The sequence below is a fragment of the Periophthalmus magnuspinnatus genome, chromosome 15 (genome assembly GCF_009829125.3).
Source record: "Periophthalmus magnuspinnatus isolate fPerMag1 chromosome 15, fPerMag1.2.pri, whole genome shotgun sequence".
In the NCBI taxonomy this organism is placed as follows: Eukaryota; Metazoa; Chordata; class Actinopteri; order Gobiiformes; family Gobiidae; genus Periophthalmus; species Periophthalmus magnuspinnatus.
The window spans coordinates 3,653,945-3,670,804 of record NC_047140.1 but is presented as its reverse complement, the minus strand read 5'-3'; the positions used below and the strand labels follow the sequence as shown (position 1 = coordinate 3,670,804).

General features: G+C 38.8%; 1 protein-coding gene across 2 annotated transcripts in view; it reads right to left on the bottom strand.

The window, feature by feature from the left end:
- The window catches only part of LOC117382184 (cGMP-dependent protein kinase 1-like), a 169,686-nt gene that overhangs the window by 44,560 nt on the left and 108,266 nt on the right, over positions 1-16,860 (bottom strand). For both annotated transcript variants that reach the window (XM_033979277.2, XM_033979276.2), the window contains exon 4: positions 7,906-8,011. In XM_033979277.2, coding sequence (XP_033835168.1) covers positions 7,906-8,011 — 106 coding nt within the window. The remainder of the gene's footprint in view (positions 1-7,905; positions 8,012-16,860) is intronic.

Below are 16,860 nucleotides of genomic sequence, written 5' to 3'. Positions count from 1 at the left end.
TATTGCCTCGGATCTAGAAAATGCACTTTTTCTCTGCTCACAAGGAAAAAGAGAAAAACATTGCTGATTTCTGCAGAATCAATGAATGAGGCACTAAACTGTTAATCTGAGGTGACAGAAATGTTTGTAAATGATAGATGACCAATGAGCTTCTTTGTTTCACATGAGTCACTGAAAAAAAGGGCATCTGATTGCATGATCATGTTTGGTCTGGCTTGACACGTAATGAAGGCTGTGAAGACCAGACTGATATAAATCTGTATAAAAAATACAGTGCGACATCATTCTGGATACACCAGGCAAGTGTGAATATTGTCATTGTATTTTTTTTATTTATTTAAATATTGAACTTACATTTTTTCTTTGTATATACATTCAGCGTACTATACTCTTAAACCCAGCGTTTGTCCGACACAGTTGTACATATATTGATACAAACATCGAGGTCTGCGCTTTCCCGTGAGGCTATCAGATGAGCAGCCTGTGATGTTTGTTCCGTTTGGCGCCTGGTTGAATTAACGCTCTTATCAAGCCTACTAAATAAAACTAACCCAATGTTTATCAAGCAGCAGCGGCCACAAGCAGCATTGGCAAACAAAGCCCTTATCATTTCTTACCATCTCCCATTCCCTCCCTCTCCTACTCATTTTCCACGCTTTATTACTGTAATCGGCACCATCTCACCCTCAACCTCCCCTCAATCCACATTTTAGCCGGCCCGCACTAGCTTGCTACACTTGCCACTAAACAAAAACGGCGTGGGATCAAGTTCTAACGTTGTTGACATGGGCAAAATCATTTCCTTTGTGATAATTCCAATCCATCAGCTTTCTTTTTGTATTGCAAGGGCTTAATTAGTTTTAAAAGGCCAGTGGGTGACTCGGTTTCTTATTAATATTATTGTGTTTTTGCATTATAATCATTATGCGGGCTATTGTGAGTCAAGTCTTAAGGGGCATAGGCCAGAAGTGCATAGAAAAATGAATAGAAATTATATTGAAGGCTTGGTATTCAAAGTTCTGTTCAGTTTAATAATTCCATCCCTCATTCAACTTATTTTCTTCCACTTACCCAAGGCTGGGTCACGGGGGCAGCAGTCTACGCAGAGACTCTCAAACTTCCCTCATTCCAGACACTTCATAATTTAATAACTATCTTTCTTTATGTGTTTAGTAGAAAATATATGGAACTCTCAAAAAGGGTAAGAGATTATTTAAAGGACAAATAACATGCATTACACGGATTACTGGTCGTTAAACATGCTTCTGCTTTGGCGTTCCATATTTTAGAACTTAAAATCCCAATACTGAGATGAAGTATGCAGCTGTAATGAACATGATTTGATGGCAGAAATGTTTAGAACCAGTCTGGTGATGATTTACGGCATAGGAACACCTCTGTAAATTTATCTATGACGAAACAATCTTGGGAAATTAGAAATTGAGTGTTTTATCAGTGATCAAGATTCATGAAACAAGTATGATTGAAACTGAATCTATACTGTTACTGGTAGCACTTATGACTTTTTATTGACTATTTATTTAGAGGTACATTTTTAGCTTTGTGGTAAAAAAAAAATAAAAAAATAAAAATAATAATAATAATAATAATAATACATAAACAACAACAATAATAATACTAATAATAATAATAATAATAATAATAATAATAATAATAATAATAATAATAATAATGAAAAAAATCTGAAAAATAAGGAACCAAGGCATTCTTTCTATAGATTGAATATTAATGCATAGCTGTTCTTCATAGTCTCGTAAATGCATGGTCAAATCATTGGAAATCTGTTCTAGCAAAGACGTTTTCACTTGGACTACTCCAAAATTACAATATAGAATAACCCTGACATTGGGGGTTAAAATATTTTTTTCACTTGACTGCCGCATAACGCTTTCTCAGAACAGACACTGGGCTGGAATAGTTGTCAGATTGAGTTAAAACTCATTTGTCCCTAGGTGTTTTGTTTTTTTTTTTGTTTTTTTTTTCAAAGCAGAACCGATAAGTAAAAGCCACATTGCTTATCTGGGACCACCACTCCTAGATTAGACGCCAGTAAAAGAAAAGAACATTTATAACCAACCAGTGCAGTGTAAACTCCACATGTGGATCTAATAAATATTTACATATCTGCCCGACTGTTACGCAAAAGGAAACTCAGAAGAAAGACTGTAGCGAGGTCTATTTTTAGCTATCTCTCAAACAGTCTTAATATAATTGGAAAAAAAAAAAACTGAATTGGAAATAGTTTTGCATTCCGCATCTGCAGCAGGAGAGTACTTGAATAAAACGAGCATTGGATTAGAGTGGTTGCTTGGTTTAGACAGGAAATAAAATTGATTGTTTTGCTGACATTTTGACCCGGATTTGATTTGCTGTTGCTGGTCTGAACGCAGAATCTGACCTCTGTCAAATTTGATACTTTGGGCTTACACGGTCAACAGCAGCGTTAAAGATTTACAGACAATACCTGCAGGTGCTAAGTCAGGAAATTGTGAATGCAACAATGCAATAGTTCTCCAGGTATGATGCAGGTTCAACAGGTGTGATGTAGACTTCTCTTTGGAGGACGCAATGTCTCGAGCTGTTGTAACTGAATAGCAAAGCAGGTTCAATCTCAAAAAAGAACATGCTGAATGAGTCTGGTCAACGTTAATGGACTTTATTAGTAGCAGGAACTCAGCGGACAACAGTAGCTTAGTTGGTAGATTGCTCATCCACTGATCTGATGGTTGCTGACTTGAATCCAGCTCTCAACATGAACATCATTGGTTGAGTGGTCACACTGGAAAAGCGCTGTATAAAAATATGACCTTCTCAAAGTATGACACATCTCGACTTCTTGCGGCACTGACTGAGTTTGAGGACACGAGGTCTCATGTTGCGGCAACTGAATACCAAAGCAGTTTTAGTCTTGCTTGAGATTTTATTTGCTAACAAAGAAATTGCTGGTTGCCGCGCTCTGACGTCAAGGATGTTTAATAGCTGAAATATCCTGAATGAGTCTGGTCAAGGTTAAAGGACTTCATTAGTAGTTGTAGCTCAGTTGGTAGAGTGCTCATTCCCTGATCTGAAGGTTGGCTGTTTAAATCCTGTTATCAACCTAAACATAATTGGTTGAGCAGTCACAAAAACGCTATATAAAAATATGACCTTTTAACATAGTTCTCAAAGTATGACGCATATACTGTAGACTTCTTGTGATACCGACTGAGTTTGAGGACGCAATGTCTTAAGCTGTTGTAACTGAACACCAAAGCAGTTTCAGTTTTGCTTAGGATTTTATTTGCTAACAAAGAAGTTGCTGGTTGCCGAGCTCCGACGTGAAGGATGTTTAATAGCTGAAATATACTGAATGAGTCTGGTCAAGGTTATTAAACACATTAAAGCCGAGTTACCTGATTTTCAAACTGTGAAAGGATATCACTTGTATTCATTCTGGCCACTTGCACAGCTTTAGAACAGATGGAAAAGTGACACAAGATCAAGAGAGTCGACAGGCGTGTGGACAAAGAGGTCTGTTGTCCCTGATCCTAAGGTTTTAGGGACCCAGAATTGGACCCTTTTCCAATTTATTTACATTAGACGGGGCCCCATTTGAGACTTCTTATCGCAGGATCCCAAATTTCTGTTGAAGGACCTTCACAAAATGGACCACCAAAGGACAGCCAGTCAGCTCTCGTCTCAAATATAGTTACGCACATGGATCTTCCTTAGAATTTGGAGACAGTAGCTCAGTTGGTAGAGTGTCCACTGATACAAAGGTTGGCGGTTCGAATCCTGCACTCGGCATAATCATTATTGGTTGAGCGGTACTTTAAATAATCTCTTACCCTTTTTGAGCGGTGTATGAATGTGTCTGTGAATGAGTGAGTGGTTCTTTCATGTGACCTTTTACGAAATAATATGTCCAATACACTTTCTTGGGTTCGAATTTTATGAAGAAATGTAGGATAAAACTTTTAAGTCTACATGCGTGCAATTTAAGACTGCTTGACATGTGGTTACTTCATTAGATTTGTTGTAAATTTGCACAACTAATCCAAATCTGTCAGCTAAAGATCAGCATCACAAACACTCCTCCTCCATCATTTATTCCAGCAGCACGCAGTTATGATCAGTCTCCTTCATCCTGTTGCACCACATTTCGGTTCACTATCCCTTTTCACTATGATTACAACGATAAGCAACATGAGCTACATTTTATTGCAACACTAAATGGGAAAATGTTGTTTATTTTCTGTAGCAGAGAAAAGCTTTTACCATGTTTTTGAACATAAAGGTCAGCTCAGCTCAACCAGCCACTCTACAGGAAGCTGTACAATGACCATAATGTGCCGGGCCAAACAAAAACGCTGCCATTACCAGTTGTACCTTAGCCTTGCAATATTGGTTTTATTCAAGATCCAAAAGACTTGTAACATATATTTATTTTGCTTTTATTGTGTCATAGTTCAGAGTTGTGCTGTTGCATTCACACATTTTTTTTCTCCATCCCCAGAGCTCAAAACTATTTCTGTATTGAAGTTTTGCAAAATTTGAATATTGTCCATATAGTTAAAAAGGCAAAGTGTAAGGTAATATTTATGTATGTTTAGGTCATTTAACTGTCCATTCAAATGTGTCTCCATCCAATTCCTCTTATCCGGGGCTGGGTTGCGGGGGCAGCAATGTAAGCAGGGACTCCCAGATTTCCCTCACCCCAGACATGTCCTCCAGCTCCTCCGGTGGGACCCCAAGGCGTTCCCAGGCCAGCCAAGAGACATAGTCCCTCCAGCGTGTCCTGGGTCTTTCCCGGGGCCTCCTCCCAGTGGGACATGCCCGGAACACGTCCCTAAAGAGCTGTTCCGGGCATGTCAAATGTGTCTGTCTATGCTTAAACTTCAACTAATACATTTAAAAACACATTTCAGCACATTTTTGTTGGATTAACAAAAAATGGCCAGTGGTAAATGGTCAAATTTTTCCATCTTCAGGTCACTCAAAGCACTTTACATCAAGGAACCACTCACCCATTCACACACATATTCATACACCAGTGTACACAGACACTGGGGTGAGGTGGATTAAGTGTCTTGTCCAAGGGCACAACGACAGCACTCATCTGTGGGAGCTGGAATGGCACTGGCGACCTGTGGGTCATTGGATCTGATTGCTCAACCAGTGATGTTTACTGTATGTCAAGAGCAGGATTCAAACTGCCAACCTTCAGATCAGTGGAAAAAAAAACTCTACTAAGCTAGAGTACTGCTGCTTTGTGAGAATAGTTATTACACAAGAAAAAAATAAAAATAAATAAAATAAAGTGGTATACATCATGAAGCTCCTCTGCGTTTTCAAACTCTTTACATTTTAACCAGACTCATTTTAATAATTCTACTTGGAGCGTTTTTGGACACTTTCCTAGCTTGCCCCGGTAGTATTTGCACTTAGCGCTATATAAATATGAGTGAGTGGCTGAATAGTCCCTCTATGTAAAGAGCTTTGATTGTACAGAGGTAAAAACCCTAAAAACGAGACAATTTTTTGATGATTCACGATTTGTTGAAATAAGTAATACGTATTCCTCATCACCGAGTGAGGAGGAGGAAATGGAGGTCAGGCTGGATCAGTGAGCACATATGTAGTTCACATCCTGTCTCATAGTCTCACAGTGGAGGCCCTCAGTGGTTTGTTTTCACTGTAAACTCCAGTGCATCAAGATTTCAGAGGAAGTGTACAGCATGCAAACCTAAGAAAAACAATGAGGGACAAGAACTTGCTGTAGCTTTTTAACCAAATGTTTCCATTCCGCTCCCCGCTCCTATAAAAAATAGACGTCAATTTTACTTTGATTTTATTAGTTAGACCTGTTTGATGACGCTATATATACCTCAATCACATTAACACAAATTTGAAAGTATTTTTACGGTAGAGCCCAATTAGTTAATATTAAAATAAGCTGCCCTGAGCTTTTAAGTATTTGTAGACTTTATTGATCCTGCAGGCAATTTTGCATTTAACACAGCGGGTAACCAGTTCCTCTTATTAAAGACAGCACCCAGGGGATAACTCTAAGTCTGAGAGCTAAGATCTTGGTCAGGGATTGGAGGTTTTCAGATTGTAGAATGTGAGGATGTTATACTCACAGATGGAGGGCAAGAGCCAGATTTCTCTATAGATTTCAATGCATTTTAATTTGAAATATGTAAAATGCAAATTCACAAATATAGAACCTGATGCTTTGCATTAATGACTACAGTGGTCCTTCACTATAACATGATTCATCTTTTATGGCCTCGCTGTTTTGTAGATTTTTTTTGTGCAATTTTGCCTTTTTTACAGTGTATGAACGTGCGTCGTGTTCTGCGTCCTGATTGGCTAAGGGACTGTAGACCAATCTCCTCCGTGTTGGATCGCTAAGGGACTGTAGACCAGTCGCAGTGTGACTCTGAAGTGCTGTATGTTTGCAAGTTTTCTCCCCGACAAAACCCACAATGTCGATGAAACGTTCTGCACTGACAAAGGCACCTACGAAGGTTTGAACTATGAGAGAGTTTAAAGAAGAGAGAAATGTGACAAAATGTTAATGCCTGTATGAGAAAAGCATATAAAGTGTGTGGTGAGGGGTTTTACAGCTGCAAAACATGTAGAATAATTGTAATAAATCTGACTACTTAGCGGATTTCGCCTGTTGCAGGTTATTTTTAGAACGTAACCCTTGCGATAAACAAGGGACACTGTAGACCCAATTGATAACAGGTAGGACTTTTTACTATAAATTCAAATAATTTTACTATAACCTCAATAACATAAAAAGCACACATATGATTGGCTCACTGTATGGACTACCAACACTGCACCGTCCACCAGCAATATGTTTCAGTATGTCGTCCTCAGTGAAAAACGTTTGGACACCCCGCCCTAGAACTTAATTTTTTTCAACAAAAATTTGAATTAACTGTAGCTTCCCCCATCTGTATTAAATATTATAGCAATATAGAATATTGTAATATCATCTGAAACCTAAAAATGTCCAATATATACAGTATAGTATAACATTCTGCAATTAATGTTAAAGTTTGAGTTATGTTTTTACAAGTGTGCTTCACCAAGCAGACTTACACACTGATGTGTAGCAGAAAAATATTACAAACTTTCCATTTACTTTTTGTTTCATATTCTTTTCATATCCAAGTGTGTGGGCTGCTTTGAGGATAGGGGATGCTATGGAGTTGTGACACTTGTATGCATCCATCTGCCCTCAAACGGCGCGTTCAAATAGTGACAGATTCTTGTCATGATCCCAGTGATTCATGGAGCTTTGTGCCAGAGGAAGTCAGCGCCTCATTCTGCTGCTATGAAAAATATAGTGAGGATTTCAACACGTAATGGGGACATCAATTTAATAAGTGCCAGGATGAGGACTGAAGCGGGTGTCAGAGGAAGTGTGGCGTTTTACAAAGGCGAGAGCGCATGCATCTTTATGACTACACACGTCTTTTGATACAAGCCCTGCTTTTATGCAATGGACCAAAGGATCTGTGTCTTTAAAGTGGTAATGGGCTTGTTCGTCTATACCATAATGTTATTCTAATTTGGTTTTTGGCTTGCTCTCTTTCTCATTCTGATTTTTCTGACTTATACAGTGCATACATACAGAGATTTCATTCAATAGTCTCCAAGAATGACTTAAAATGTATTGAAACAAAATAAAAATAGCAGATAATAATAATCATAAACACAAAAATATGGCTGTGGGAATGAAATTTTGATGGGGGCAACCTTTTTATTTTATTGAGAAAAGAGTAAAACATCATCTGGGAGACATCTTTTTAAATTCATGCATGTGTTGGTTTTTTGGCGGTGTATATTTGTTCATGGTTTATACGAGTCTATGTGGAACCTTACCTTTTGAGCAGCTCCATATACTCTGTCTGCTTGATTAGCCCCGTCCTCATCATGATGGTCTGAAAACATTGTCGGTCGATGGCCCACAGCTTCACATCGGTAACGGCTGTAATGAAAAGACAAGCATACATAAGTGATGCCTTACGTAATTGGGATAATTATAAAGCGCATATGCCAGACATGCTCCAGCCTCTAATTGTGCCTTTGTGCATTGAAACTCTACAGTGGAACCGTCGACTTGTTCTGAGTGAGAGCAGACAACTAAAACAACTATTGAATGGAGATTAGACATCCATTTGATCAGTTTATGTTTATGCATTATGGTTCCTTTATGCGGCCGCAGTGGTCTCCTCTGGAGCAAAGGCAAAAACAAAGAGCAGTAGTAAGTGGCACACATTCATTATCATATGTTTAGAAGCTTTTAGCGTCTGTGTTCAGAAAGATGGTGACACAAATCACGGTAAACACGGTAAAAAACTGTATAAAATGCCAAAGATTAAACCAAATTATTACAATTTTAAAACTGAATATGCAGGACAATAAAGGCTAGCCATTTTTTTTTTCCATTTTCTGGTGCAAAACATAATACATGTAACAATGTATAAATATGAATTAAAATAAGACACCAATTGTCTATATATAACTATAACTTTTGAGAATGAATCAACTAGTCTGCTGTTAGTATTCTGTTAGTTTACTGTATGTTAGCTCAAACAAGTGACAACTAGACCTGTCACCATAACATTTTGAAGTTTGATACATCGCTGAAGTAAATATAGATGAAGAATGATAATATTGAAACTCATTTATGCCAATGACACAACAACCCAAGAGCAGATTTAAACCACAAAAACTATTCTAAATCTACAATACTGTAAAAAAAAATAAAATAAATGAACAGCAGAATGAAACACTTTAGTGCTTAGTTTGCATTTCTAATGAGCTATGAATCCAACCTTTTAGGACTTAAATCTTATCATATAGCCATAGTTGTATTTAGGAAGTGTATTTGAATGTGTTTGTTTTATGGATTGACTGGTCAAAAAACGTAACTGCATTTCTTAGGTGTGATTTGCCAGACAATGAACAGGCTGCACTGAAGAAAAGGTCTCACATCTGGACAATCATTAGCCTTTTATGGACCGATGCAGCTCTGATTATTTCAGTACAAAACGTGACATTCGGCCCAGGTGCTTTTTCCTAAGTGGAGCTCAGTGGACCAGCAGACTGAAACATTCTGTTTCCGGCTCTATCCTGGAGCCAGCATAATCTGCAGCTGCTGATTGGGCCAGCAGAATAAATACAGGATTTAACACAATTAGCATTTCCTCAGCAGGCAAATTCAATTTATATTGTTGGAATAACTTTTCTGCATGGTTTGTTTGTACTCATCCTAGCACATTTATAAGGAGGTTAAAGTTAGGTCATTGGGCTAATTATACTTGTGTGATTCTTTTATAGTCAAATGCAATAGCACTACTTGCCCTGAACTATAAAGGCAATTACGAACACGAGTTGTGAGTTTGACATCTGCCTGAGCCGACTGCACTTTGTGATGTCCACTTGCCTGCAACCATTTGGAATTAATTACGCTTCCTTGATTGCGATCTGGTCTGGCCCTGCGGCACCAAAACTTTGAAGGATTACAGCGACATTCAGCCTTTCAGTGGGAGCTTTGCTTTTGTTAAGACTGGCCAAAGGATACTCAAACTGAATGTGCTTTAGACTTGAGAGAATGCATGATGTTTTTAGTTGGAAAGTTGCAGCAGAGGGTTTTATGCCTGGTTGATGACTAATGGAAGTTGGGGCTTTTGTTGCCTTTTCCACTTGTTGCTTGGATCCCAAACATCCCCAATCCACATTTTTACTGATAAGCGCCTGCTTCTTTGAGTTTGGAGACAATTTTCTTGTTTTCTTGTTCAGGGACACTTGTTCAGAAGCCTTAAGCTCGATGGCACACTGCACGGTGTTAGATTCTTGAAAAAGCCATGTCCATCCGAACTAAGTTGGCGCAGAAAGAGTTAGTTGATGGAAATTCACAATACTCTTACTCTCAGTTGCCATTTATTTATTTATTAGTCTTTTCATTTTGATTTTTTCTTAGCTCACCTCCATAGATAAGGCTTGTCAGTCATAACCCAACCAGCCTTTTTCAATTCTCCATCGGTACCTATAGATTTCTTAGCATTATCTCCTTTTTATTACATTTTGTATTGTGTGGCCAGGCTGCCCTATTGTACATTGCTCAAAGAATGACATACATTTATCCTTTTCAGTGCATGCCAATATAGCTCTACATGGTGACTGATGTTTCTACTGAACAATGGGGCCTTGAAGAGGAGCAGAGGCCGGCCTGAGACACACCACACGTTATCTCTCACATTCATGCAGGGGCAATTTAGAGCCACAAATTCAGGACCAAATCTTTTCTTTAAAACTAATAATGGCGTATTGTATTGTGTTTTTAAAAATCTATATCATTTGGGACATCATTGGATTGGTATTTGACCTTTTATAAATTAAATCATTTATAGAAGAGCTGTAGTCAATAAGTAAAATATAGAGATGTAATTAGTTTTCATGTAGAACCATAGACTGTAAATATAAATAGACAGAGCTAACCTACTAGCCGCCGCGTTCCAAACAGGAAGTGATCATGAGCACGCTTCCGGCTCCATCAACTCTGGCTCCAATTCACTTTATATTACAAAACTGTGGCCCCTCTCTCTATAACTGCTGCTGTCAGACTCGTCATTTTGGTCTTAAATGTTCATATTAACCTGCTCTACATGATCCTGGTGTTTTTATTTCACTATTGTGTCCATAAATCAAGATATGAACATTAATAACAGACAAATCAGACGTCTTCTTTCCCCGATGTCGCTCATGGTAACATTAGCAACAGGTTTGATTGACAGGGTTGCTAAGTGCCCGCTTCCCATCCCCGGGACATTACTTTCAACAGCCTCGCTCTGTATTGGGTCTTTGGTTGCTATGATAATCGCGGTCAGAATTCCTAATATGCAGCTTGGCTCCTGCTGAACTCGATAAGCTTCATTTAACTGTAGCTGAACACTATGGGTGACGTGATCAGACTGATCCTCCGGAGAACACAGAGATGTCCCAAACGGGCTACCAAACTAGCAAAAATCTTCTCCAGGTAGCTATAGTTTTGTAAACAATTAAACCAATTTTATATGCTCAAAAGCTGAATTTCCATTTATTTCCAAGTAAGAGGCAAAAAGAAGTATTTGTCTTCACATCAAGAATCATCTACAAGGCTAAGCAGCAAACTGTGAGGAATAATACGATCCAAGAAAGTGAAACTACACACTGTGACCCCAGAATAGCAGCGTATCCCCCAGGAGTGCTCCTGCCAGGACGACATGTAATGTAAAAATTCATCAGATAAGTCGACGTGGTATTTTCACTCAATGTGTCGCCGACTGAGACAGAGCTTTTCTTTCTGCACCATCTCAGTGCACTTATTGATTACAAGAATCATTTCTGCTCGCTTTCAACACTTCCAAGTTTTGCTACAGGCCAGAGAAAGGAATGAAAGAATTAATTGTACAAGGAAGCAAGCGATGAATATCTATGAAAAGATTAGAAAATGACTTGTATTACACATAAATTCGGGAATCTTCCGGTAAATTCTTTTTCATTTGAAATTGAATCTTAAAACATGTATATAATTTGTTCCTTAACTGGCAGTTTGTGGTTCGATTTGTTGTGTCATCACAGTTTCATTGAAGAAAAAAAAAAACACTCAGTTGTATTGACTGATGCATGTTTGAGTGTCCTGTACTGCTGCATCTGGGGAGTGTTGAGATTATTTCTGTTTTCACCTACCCCCTATCCCCGCCCACTTCCATATATCAACCTGCATTTATCAAAAACATAAGACTATGACGAGGTGTAAAGTAATAACAGTAGTAGTAAAGTACTGTAGTTAAGGATAAATTTTAGGTATTTGCACTTTACTAGATTGTAGATATTAAAGTGAATGTTCTTTACTTTTATTTTACAACATTTGAGATGAAGTACTTTCTACTCCACTACATTTCTTTAACAGGTCTGAAAAGTAAAACTATTATTTGTTATTATCTGAGATCTGCCCAAAAGCCAGAGGTCTTTATTTTTTTTTTACATTTTCATAATTTGAGCAAACTAAAATATACAAATAAAAAGAGATCCGAAAAAAAATATTGATTGAATTGTTTCTGTTGAGCAAAATTCTGCACAAATCTTTGTCATAATACATACATTTAAAGATGTATTAGATCTGAAAACCTATGTGAAATACTCTTACTTTTTACTCTTTAAGTTCATTTTTTAATTGGTACCTTAAAACTTCAGTAGGTTTTTTCACGTGATACTTTTACTTGAGTATTTTTGCTCCGGTGTCTGTACTTTTGTGGTCATACAAACACTGCCCGTGTGACCCCTCTATGTTGTTTCTCTGCGGAGTGTCCTTTATAAACATAGACGCTGCAGAGACACGTAACAGTGCGAGCTCTTCCTCACAAGCTGCTCTTTATAAGACTGTGCTATACGCTCATATAAATTCAGCCTTCATAAATGCTTCTTTCTGGCACCACTTGAAAATAGGGCCAAACCACACGAGTAGTGCCCTCATTACGCACGCCAGCGCTGTTTCACTCACTCCAGTTGGAATCCTAAAACATGATCAAACTCAGATGTAGTGCATAAAGGTATAGCTGTTGGAGATAGCAGCACACATAAACATGGATATTTCAGTGTCAATATTTGGCCATGTACGGACCTTTGACTGTTTGTTGATAGAGTGTCAGACCTGTCTTCAAGTAGGAGCTATTTTAATCACATTTGTGCTTTTCGTCTAATGGACGCTCACACTTGGTTCACATGAATGGTAAATGGGCACATTTTTATAAAACGCCTTTCCACCTTCAAGGCACTGAACGCACTTTACATGAAAGAACCACTCACCCATTCACACACATTCCAACACCAATGTGCACAGACACTAGGGACAAGGTGGGTTAAGTGTCTTGTGCAAGGACACAATTGGGCAGTATTCATTTGTGAGAGCCAGAATTGCACCACCAACCTTTCAGTGGATCTAACTGCTCAATGGTGTTTATGTCAAGAGCAGGATTCAAACAGATCAGTGGACAAACACTCCAGCTGAGCTACTGTCGCTACTGGAGTACATGTTCCTATAATGAACAGTATTTGCAGCATGTAGACCCTGGGAGCAGAGAAGAGGTTTGAACCACTGAGCTTTTGCTTAGTAGACAGAAACATTTCCATAAAGCTTGATGCCAACATTGTCCTCATCTGCTTACACGGCCCTTTATTAACCTTTTAAGGGCTAACACTGCAGTGAATCAGTGGTAGAGTGTCCACCCACAAACTAGACGCTCACCTGCTCAAATTTCAACAACTGGGAAGCTCTGTATGTAATCAAAAGAACGTTGCATACTATATATTCTCATTAGCAGATGAACTTTACCCTACGCAGGCATTAGTTAGTTTATATATTTACCCATCTTGTCAATGTGAGACTTATTATTTATTTGTTACTGTCAACTTTACAAAGGGAAGAATAGAGAAAAACACTACAGTTGCGCCTCTGATTTGACCCCAAAGTAAAACTGTGTGGGAGGTTAGACGCCCACTCCGCCACGCAATCATGTGGTTTGTGAAAGAAAGGAGAACTTGGAAGTAATATACAGTATATACCAGCCCCCAGCACATCGCGGTCAGTAAACGGATCATTCACCGGGTATACAAAATTGCACTGAGACTTGGGGAGCTAGTTATCCTGCGGTGCATGGGGGCGGTTTGTAGTTGAATGGGTTGTTCATCATATGGCGCATCATCTGGCTTTGGTGAGTATTGAATTATAAATGGATTTGAGAATGAGAGGCAGTGGTGGATACAGGTGTGCACGAGGCAAACCGCAGCAGTAAACCCAGTGCTCATGTTTATTTAAATCACAGAGTGTCACGATGTTACCGAGGGCAACTGGCAGGTTTATGCATATGTTTTACTCACTGCAATACTGTGAGCGATGCTGAGGTGAACTATGAAGCCAATATGTCTCAATTTATTTATTTATTATAACATTTTGGTTTCGGAAAGGAATGAATAAATTGCAGTGTCAGTTTGAAAGAAATAAAAAGTCGTCTTTACTCGCTGGAGGTGCATTTTATAAACATTTCTTTTATATGGATATACAGGACGACGGTAGATCAGTTGGTAGCGTTTGTCCACTGATCAACAGGTTGGCGGTTCGAATCCCACTCTCGACGTAAACATCATTGGTAGAGCGGTCAGAAATGAATACTGTCATTGTGTCCTTGGGCAAGACACTTAACCCACTTCGCCCTCAATGTCAGTGTACTTTGGTGTATGAATATGTATGTGAATGGGTGAGCGCGTCTACCATTTACCATTTATGTCCTGGGCTCATGTACTGTTAACAAAAACAGTTTGATATAAAGTTTTTGCTATGTTACAAAAACAGCCTGATAAGAATTTCAAAATGTGCTTTGTATTACAGTTGTCCCTCACTATAAAGCAGTTCACCTTTCAAGCCTTGTTGTTTTGCAGATAAGTTTTTTTGCGCAATTTTTCTTTTTTTACACTGTATGAGCGTGCATTGTGTTCTGCGTCCTGATTGGCTGTTGGACTGTAGACCATTGTCCATCAGTCTCCTCTGTGCCGTGTCTCCTGTACAGTACAGAATGTGTTCAGACAAATTTACATAAATGTTGGATCGCAGTGTGACTCTGAAGTGCTGTATGTTTGCAATTTGTTTTCTCCCCGACAAAACCCACAATGTCGATGAAATGTTCTGCACCAACAAAGGCGCCTACGAAGGTTTGAACTTTGAGAAATGTGAGAAAATGTTACTGCCTGTGTGAGAAAAGTGTATAAAGTGTGTGGTGAGGGGCTTTACAGCTGCAAAACATATAGAATAAGTGTACAAAATAAAGCTGACTACTTTGTGGATTTCGCCTATAGCGGGTCATTTTTAGAACATAACCCCTGCGATAAACGATGGACCACTGAAATGGTTTTGATTTACTTCACTATAGAATGTCTCAAAGTACTCCTGCTAATTCTGCAGCCACAACTGTGCTGGGACATACTGACTGGTTAGAGGCTAAATCTGTCCTACACATTTCACTCATCCTTTGCCCAAACTGTGAGTGGGGTCATTCTATCATTCTATGTGGAATTTGCATGTTCTCCGCATGGGTTTCCTCTGGGTACTTCACTTCCCCCAAGAACATATACACACCAGCTACTAATACTAACCAGAATCCTGCTTAAGATGGAGAGAGGGGTCCAATGTGCTTGTCCTTTTGTCTGATCAAATGCAGAGGATTGCATTCTCTATAATAGGTTTTATTCACATGTATAAATTGATGAGGTCATAATTTCAGATGGGGCACAAGAGCCTTTACTGTATAACTCTATGGAAGATTTTACTGAAAGAAACATCCAAACTTCTGATCCACAAATGTTGAACCTAATCATTATTTGTGTGGGACTGGGCTTCCCACTGACAACAATCTTTTGTCTTGTGAAAACATAATTTCACTTTTGTTGACTCTACTGACAGAGATAATGCTGGTCTAAATGCCACTTTTTGTTTGGTGTTGATCGGCCTAGCAATTACGGAGAATTCTTCCACAGAATTTTGCTCTTTCCTCTAATTCAGGGGCAATTCAAAGCTGAAAGTCGGCACCAAAGACCGGACTTAGAAGTTACAAAGTGTTCTATTACTTTCCCTGGCGCTGCCTCTACTGTCGTCAAAAAACAGAAGCAAGACGAGGCTTGGGCTTGATGTGATTAGCTAAAATACAGATCGACAGGAAAAAAGACCAATCAGAAGCAGTGTTATGCAGGTGTAAAAAGTGACCTAATATTTCATTGGTTTAGCACTGGTACAAGCAATATGTGTATGTATGTAGTATGTGTATGAGCTGGTACAGATTACATGCATTTCTTCTTCTTTTTTCTTCTTCTTTTGATGATTTTAGCCCAAATGAGGCTTATATTTCACTCGAACAAGCGGTGTGCTGTTATTTTGTCTGCAAGGCTAACAATGCTAATTTGACACTTGATGAAACCAAGAGGTGTGCGCAGCCCTCCACTGTGTCTAAGTGGCACAATACGTGACTTTACTGTAGCTTATAACCCCTGTGGGCTCGTTTCTCCCTTTTCTCCTCACGTTTGAGCTCCATGTTCTCCATGTTTGCTCGTCTGTGCCTGATCGAATACGTGTCAATACGGACGAAAGGCTGCAAGTTTGAAAATACTCTCAAACTATAGGGATCTTAGAAAGCAAGTGCCTTTATTTTACTTGTCAATTCATGATTCAGTTCTGTTTAAGAGGCTAATTCAAACACATGCCACAATATATTTTACTTTGTCCTTTAAATTGCCACTAAATGAAACGTTCTGGTGCCTCAGGAGACCCATTCATTTCCTGGCTCTCTATACAGATCAGATCAGTCATTATCTTTTGTTTACTGAACACTTTTGCCTCCGTGTCTTCTCTTAATAACTCTAATCCCTCTCCGTTCAATACCTTCCAGTTATTCTCCGCCCCAATCAATGAAGTTGATTGGGAATACTGGTGAGCTTTATGTTTTGCCACTCAATAAGAATCACAACAACCATTAGCGTGCTCAGTGGCTTGGCTAGGCCTGAGTGTGCAAGTCACTTTTGTGGAAAAAGTGAATGCTGCAAATTTATTGGCGTTGAAGGGGCCCATCTTTGATTTTGCACCGTAATAATTGAATATAACCAAATCTCAGCCCAGAGCTTTATATGCAAATTGTATGTCTGTTGGTAAGCAAATTTATGTTGATTGAATTATAGAAAAACAGGAGGGAATCCACGAGGTAATTTTGTTTATGACACAATATACGTCTGGAGACTCTAGGTTTGGGT